This window comes from Bison bison, unplaced genomic scaffold (assembly GCF_000754665.1).
Source record: "Bison bison bison isolate TAMUID 2011002044 unplaced genomic scaffold, Bison_UMD1.0 scf7180017864382, whole genome shotgun sequence".
In the NCBI taxonomy this organism is placed as follows: domain Eukaryota; kingdom Metazoa; phylum Chordata; class Mammalia; order Artiodactyla; family Bovidae; genus Bison; species Bison bison.
The window spans coordinates 6,644,932-6,652,389 of NW_011494954.1; the positions used below are offsets into that span (position 1 = coordinate 6,644,932).

The window sequence follows — 7,458 nt, forward strand, 5'->3', positions numbered from 1 at the left end:
TTTCAATGCCATTCTCCCAAATCATCCCACCCTCTCCCTCTCCCACAGAGTCCAAAAGACTGTTGTATACATCTGTGTCTCTTTTGCTGTCTTACATACAGGGTTATTGTTACCATCTTTCTAAATTCCATATATATGCGTTAGTATACTGTATTGGTGTTTTCTTTCTGGCTTACTTCACTCTGTATAATAGGCTCCAGTTTCATCCACCTCATTAGAACTGATTCAAATGTATTCTTTTCAATGGCTGAGTAATACTCCATTGTGTATATGTACCACAGCTTTCTTATCCATTCAATGTCTCTGCTTTTTAATATGCTGTCTATGTTGGCCATAACATTCCTTCTAAGGAGTAAGTGTCTTTCAATTTCATGGCTGAAATAACCATCTGCAGTGATTTTGGAGCCCAAAAAAATAAAGTCAGCCACTGTTTCTACTGTTTCCCCATCTATATGCCATGAAGTGATGGGACCGAATGCCATGATCTTAGCTTTCTGAATGTTGAGCTTTAAACCAACTTTTTCACTCTCCTCTTTCACTTTTATCAAGACGCTCTTTAGTTCTTCACTTTCTACCATAAGGGTGGTGTCATCTGCATATTTGAGGTTACTGATATTTCTCCCAGCAATCTTGATTCCAGCTTGTGCTTCATCCAGCCCAGCATTTCTCATGATATACTCTGCCACTATCTTAGATTTAGATTATACCAAAGAAGTTCTTGTACTGTTGCACAGTTCTAGGGCTCACAATAGATTTCCCAAACTGGGAACCTGGCAAAGGGCCTGAGAACCCTGAGGGAATTTGACTTTGAAGGGATTTGATAACAAAACTTCCAAAGGACTGGGGAAACAGACTCTTCAAGGGCACAACAAAACCTTGTGTACACCAGGACCCAGGAGACAGGAGCAGTGACCCCACAAGAGGCTGAACCAGACTTGCCTGTGAGTGTCCAGAAGTCTCTGATGGAGGTGTGGGTTGACAGTGGCCTGCCAAGGGTCAGGAGCACTGACCACAACAGTCCTGGGAGCTGCATTGTACTGGGGTAAGTCCTTTGAAGGAGGTCACCATTACCACCATTACTCCTGCAATAGTTTGGCCTGAGGCCAAACTACAGGGAGGGACCACAACCACACCACATCAGCAGAAAATCGGATTAAAGATGTACTGAGGATGGTCCCACCCATCAGAGCAAGACCCAGTTTTCCACACAGGGGGTCCCTCCCATCAGGAAGTTTCCATAAACCTCTTATCCTCATCCATCAGAGGGCAGATAGAATGAAAACCACAGTCACAGGAAACTAACCAAACTGGTCACATGGATCACAGACTTGTCTAACTCAATGAAACTATGAGCCATGCTATGTAGAGCCACTCAAGACAGACAGGTCATGCTGGGGAGTTCTGATAAAATGTGGTCCACTGGAGAAGGGAACAGCAAACCATTTAAGCATTCTTGCCTTCACATCCCATGAACAGTATGAAAAGGCAAATATATGACACTGAAAGATGAACTCCCCAGGTCAGTAGGGCCCACTATGGTACTGGAGAAGAGTGAGAAATAGCTCCAGAAGGAATAAAGAGGCTGAGTCAAAACAGAAACAACACCCAGTTGTGGGTGTGTCTAGTGGTGAAACTAAGTCTAATGCTGTAAAGAACAATATTGCTTAGGAATCTGGAATGTTAGGTCTGTGTTTCCAGGTAAATTGGAAGTGGTCAAACAGGAGCTGGCAAGAGTGAATATCGACATTTTAGCAATCAGTGAACTAAAATGGAGTGGAAAGGGTGAATTTAATTCAGATGAACATTACATCTAGTACTGTGGTGAAGAATCCCTTAGAAGAAATAGAGTAGCCCTCATAGTCAACAAGAGTCCAAAATGCAGTACTAGGGTGCAATCTTAAAAATGACAGAATGATCTCTGTTCATTTCCAAGGCAAATGATTCAATATCACAGTAATCCAAGTCTTTGCCCCAACCACTAATGCCAAGGAAGCTGAAGTTGAGTAGTTCTATGAAGACCTACAAGACCTTCTAGAACTAACACCCAAAAAAGATGTCCTTTTCATTATAGGGGACTAGAATGCAAAAGTAGGATGTCAAGAGATACCTGGGTAACAGACAAGTTTGGCCTTGGAGTACAAAATGAAGCAGGGCAAAGGTTAACAGAGTTTTGCTAAAAGAAAGCACTGGTCATAGCAAACACCCTCTTCCAACAAAACAAGAGACGACTCTACACATGAAAATCACCAGATGGTTAATACCAAAATCAGACTGATTATATTCTTTGTCGCTGAAGATGGAGAAGCTCCATACAGTTAGCAAAAACAAGACCAGGAGCTGACTGTGGCTCAGATCATGAATTCTTTATTCCAAAATTCAGAGTTAAATTGAAGATAGTAGGGAAAAATCACTAACCATTTGAGTATGACCTAAATGAAATCCCTTACAATTATACAGTGGAAGTGACAAACAGATTCAAAGGATCAGATCTGGTAGACAGATTGCCTGAAGAACATTATATAGGAGGTGGTGATCAAAATCATTCCCAAGAAAAAGAAATGCTAAAAGGCAAAATGGTTGTCTGAGGATGTCTTACAAATAGCTGAGAAAAGAAGAGAATTGAAAGGCAAAGGAGGAAAGGAAAGATACACCCATCTGAATGCAGAGTTCCAAAGAATAGCAAGGAGAGATTAGAAAGCCTTCCTCAGTGATCAATGCAAAGAAATAGAGGAAAACAACAGAATGGGAAAGACTAGAGATCTCTTTAAGAAAATGAGAGATACCAAGGGTGCATTTTGTGCAAAGATAGGCACAATAAAGGACAGAAATGGTATGGACCTAACAGAAGCAGACGATATTAAGAAGAGGTGGCAAAAATACATAAAAAACTACACAAAAAAGATCTTAATGACCCAGATAACCACAATGGTGTCATCACTCACCTAGAGGAAGCATGTTGGAGTGCGAAGCCAAGTGGGCCTTAGGAAGCATCACTACAAACAACGCTAGTGGAGGTGATGGAATTACAGCTGAGCTATTTCAAATCCTGAAAGATGATGCTGTGAGAGTGCTGTACTCAATATGCCAGCAAATTTGGAAAACTCAGCAGTGGCCATAAGACTGGAAAAGGTCAGTTTTCCTTCCAATCCCAAAGAAGGGCAGTGCCAAAGAATGTTCAAACTACAACACAATTGCACTCATCTCACATGCTAGCAAAGTAATGCTCAAAATTCTCCAAGCTAGGTTTCAATAGTACGTGAACCAAGAACTTCCAGATGTTCAAGTTGGATTTAGAAAAGGCAGAGGAACCAGAGATCACATTGCCAACATCCACTAGATGATAGAAAATGCAAGAGAATTCCACAAAAACATCGACTTCTGCTTCATTGACCAGGCTAAAATCTTTGTGTGGATCACAACAAACTGTGGAAAATTCTGAAAGATATGGGAATACCAGACCACCTTACATGCCTCCTGAGAAATCTGTATGCAGGTCAAGAAGCAGCAGCTAGAACCAGACATGGAACAACGGACTGGTTCCAAATTGGGAAAGGAGTACATAGAAGCTGTATATTGTCTCCCTGCTTATTTAACTTTTATGCAGAGTAAATCACGTGAAATGCTGGGCTGGATAAAGCACAAGCTGGAATCAAGATTGCCAGAAGAAACAGCAATAACCTCAGATATGCAGATGACACACCCTAGTGGAAGAAAGTTGAGAGGAACTAAAGACCGTCTTGATGACAGAGAAAGACGAGAGTGAAAAAGCTGGCTTAAAATTCAACATTCAGAAAACGAAAATCATGGCATCTGGTCACATCACTTCTTGGCAAATAGATGGGGAAACAATGGGAACAGTGAGAGACTTTATTTTCTTGGGCTCCAAAATCACTGCAGATGGGCACAGAAGCCATGAAATTAAAATACATTTGCTCCTTGGAAGAAAAGCTATGACAAACCTAGACAGCATGTTAAAAAGCAGAAACATTATTTTGCCAACAAAGGTCTGTATAGTCAAAGCTATGGTTTTTCAGTAGTCATGTATGAATGTGAGAGTTGGACCATAAAGGCTGAGCACCGAAGAATTAATATTTTTGAACTGTGGTGTTGGAAAAGACTGATAGTTCCCTGGACTGCAAGGATATCAAACCGGTCAATCCTAAAGGAAATCAATCCCAAATATTCATTGGAAGGACTAATGCTGAAGCTGAAGCTCCAATACTTTGGCCACCTGATGAGAAGAGCCAACTCACTAGAAAAGACCCTGATGCTAGCAAAGACTGAAGGCAGGAGGAGAAGGGGATGATAGTGCACGAGATGGTTGGATGGCATCACCGACTCAGTGGACATGAGTTTGAGCAAGCTCCAGGAGATGGTGAAGGACAGGGAAGCCTGGTGTGCTGCAGTCCATAGTTCATGAAGAGTCAACATGACTGAGTGACTGAACAACAAATATAAAAGTCAATTGAAAATTCCCTGAATCTGTCAACTTTACACGTATCATAATGATTTAGATAGAAAATATCTAACCAATTTTATGAAAACACATAATTTGGTAACACATTCCATTTTAAGACTTAAGATTTAATTATCAAGTTCTCCAAATTTGAAGAGGAAGGACCTTGTTACTAAAAGAGTGTCTAAGAAATATATAATTTCCAATTCAGTATATAACATTCAAGTACAACTAAATTACATTTTCCTAAGTATAGAAACTATACTTCTGGGGCTCCCATGTATTATAATTCTACATAGTTACTGTTAATATGTTTTTGAAACAAGCTTAATACATAAAAATGTGAATTTGACATAGAAAATACAGTCTTAGAGCATATAAGCATTCAAAAGAATGAAAGATAAAATTGCTTAGACTGATAGTCAAATAAACAGGAAAGAAAGTTTATCTTATGAGAATAAATAGTATTTCAGCATATACACACATTTATATACACAGATATATATATATAGTATACAAATATAAAATTTTTATAAGCATACCATAATTTTTTTCTTCTGTGAGTCCCTTAGAAAGTTTGTAGGTATACAAGATTGCTTCTTTATTTCTTGAAGTGTTCTTTACATGTTGAACTTCAAAATGCATGTTTTCTACATTAGGATACAGAACATCTATCTGGCACAGTTCCAGGAAATGTGTAGCAAACAGTGTAAATGCCTAAAATATATAATGAATATCAGCATTTTTAAATGCACTAGAAAATTTTATTTTAACTATTTAAACATAAAATTTATTTTAACTTATTAAGTAGCTTCACAGAAATGTAATGAAACTGGTGAACTTTGAGGCTAACATGGTCAACTCATCTTAAAATATTTTGAAATTTTATATTCAATGAGGGAAATATTTATTATGTTTATAGAAACACATGTATGTTACATTATGGAAAAGAGGACAAATGCAAAAATCCTAAAAGAAAGAATCTGAAGATATTTAAAGGATGTTTACCAGAAATATAGCTATTAACTGAGGTAATCATTTATTAGAGAAGTTACCCACAAACAAAATCATAACATTTCCCTCACTTTAAAAAAACTTTACCTTAAAAGTAGATTCCTCCCATATATAAGCAGTTTAGGGAAAGTGAAATCAGTGGATTATCTTAGGTATTTGAAACTGCATAGGTTTTTGCTTTTATATTTGCATTATGTTAGGGTTAGGTACTTATACAGGGGGAAAAAAAGGTTGAGAACACTGCTTAGTACAATGATTCTTCAAGTTTAGTAATCCCCTGGGGAGCTTGTTAAAGATGCAAATTATTGATGCTTATCCCCCTCACATTCTCAATCAGCAACTGTAATTTAGGGCCCCAGGAAATTGCATTTTCTCTAAGCACTTTAGGTGATTTTGATGGAGATGGTTCAAGTGACTTAAGACCAGCACAGTGGCTTCCTGCCCTGTGTCCAGAGTTACCGAGGCAGATATGACTAATTATGTTTTAAGACACCAGTGAGAAATAAAATATAAGATTAGTGGAAAATTTAAACAGTAAAACATTAAAAAGAAAATATTTGACTGGCAAATGACTATCAGTTATGGAAAGCAGTTAGCAAGGTTTTGTATATGACAGAAAAATATGTAATAAAATGTAAAAAAATAAAAAATATGTAATAAATCTCAACTATTAAGCAAATCAAAAGGGGGTATAAAACAAACAAAGTTTATAAAGCAACAGGAAAATTATTTCTTAGAAATTTATTTTTGGCTGTGTTGGGTCTCCATTGCTGCCTATGGGCTTTCTCTAGTTATGGTGAGTGGGAGCTGCTCTCCAGTTGCTGTGCATGGGCTTCTCATTGCAGTGGCTTCTCTTGTTTCAGAGTATGGGCTCTAGTGTGCATAGGCTCAGTAGGTGCAGCACACGGGCTAGTTATCTTGCAGCATGTGGAATATTCCCAGACCAGGGATCAAACCCATGCTCCCTGCACTGGCAGTCAGATTCTTAACCACTAGAAAACCAGGCTAGTCCCAAGAAAATATTTAGAAACCCAGTAAACTATTTAGAAGCTAGAGACGATGTTCACAATAACTATTATATCCTCAAATTTTACGCCTGCATACTCAGTTGCTCAATCGTGTCCAACTGTTTGTGACCCCAGGGACTGTAGCCCTTCAGGATCCTCTGTCCATGGAATTTTCCAGGCAAGAATACTGGAGTGGGTTGCCCTTTCCTACTCCAGAGGATCTTCCCAACCCAGGGATCAAACCCACATCTTTTGTGTCTCCTGCACTGGCAGGTGGATTCTTTACCACTGTGCCACCTGGGAGGCCCATACTATTAATGAGATACATGCAAATTAAAGAAATTTTGAAGTATCATCTTATATATACTATAATATCTTTTTTTATTAAGACAGTAAATTTAGTTCCCTCATCATAGCTGATAGCATTATAAACTGCAACAGCCCTTTGGAAAGTAGCACTGTGGGCTGTTTAATCAGACCCCCTGGCTTTATCACCTCAACTTTGCTGCCTGCTCTAAAGAATACACAGAAGAACTGTACAAAAAAGATCTTCATGACCAAGATAATCACGATGGTATGATCACTCACCTAGAGCCAGACATCCTGGAATGTGAAGTCAAGTGGGCCTTAGAAAGCATCACTATGAACAAAGCTAGTGGAGGTGATGGAATTCCAGTGGAGCTATTTCAAATCCTGAAAGATGATGCTGTTAAAGTGCTGCACTCAATATGCCAGCAAATTTGGAAAACTCAGCAGTGGCCACAGGACTGGAAAAGGTCAGTTTTCATTCCCATCTCAAAGAAAGGCAATGCCAAAGAATGCTCAAACTACCACACAATTGCACTCATCTCACACACTAGTAAAGTAATGCTCAAAATTCTCCAAGCCAGGCTTCAGCAGTATGTGAACTGTGAACTTCCAGATGTTCAAGCTGGTTTTAGGAAAGGCAGAGGAAACAGATCAAATTGCCAACATCTGTCT

The 7,458-nt window shown here is 38.8% G+C and overlaps 1 protein-coding gene across 1 annotated transcript in view; it reads right to left on the reverse strand.

The window, feature by feature from the left end:
• The window catches only part of MSH4 (mutS homolog 4), a 98,151-nt gene that overhangs the window by 5,577 nt on the left and 85,116 nt on the right, over positions 1 to 7,458 (reverse strand). The window contains exon 18 of the mRNA XM_010857610.1: positions 4,999 to 5,173. Coding sequence (XP_010855912.1) covers positions 4,999 to 5,173 — 175 coding nt within the window. The remainder of the gene's footprint in view (positions 1 to 4,998; positions 5,174 to 7,458) is intronic.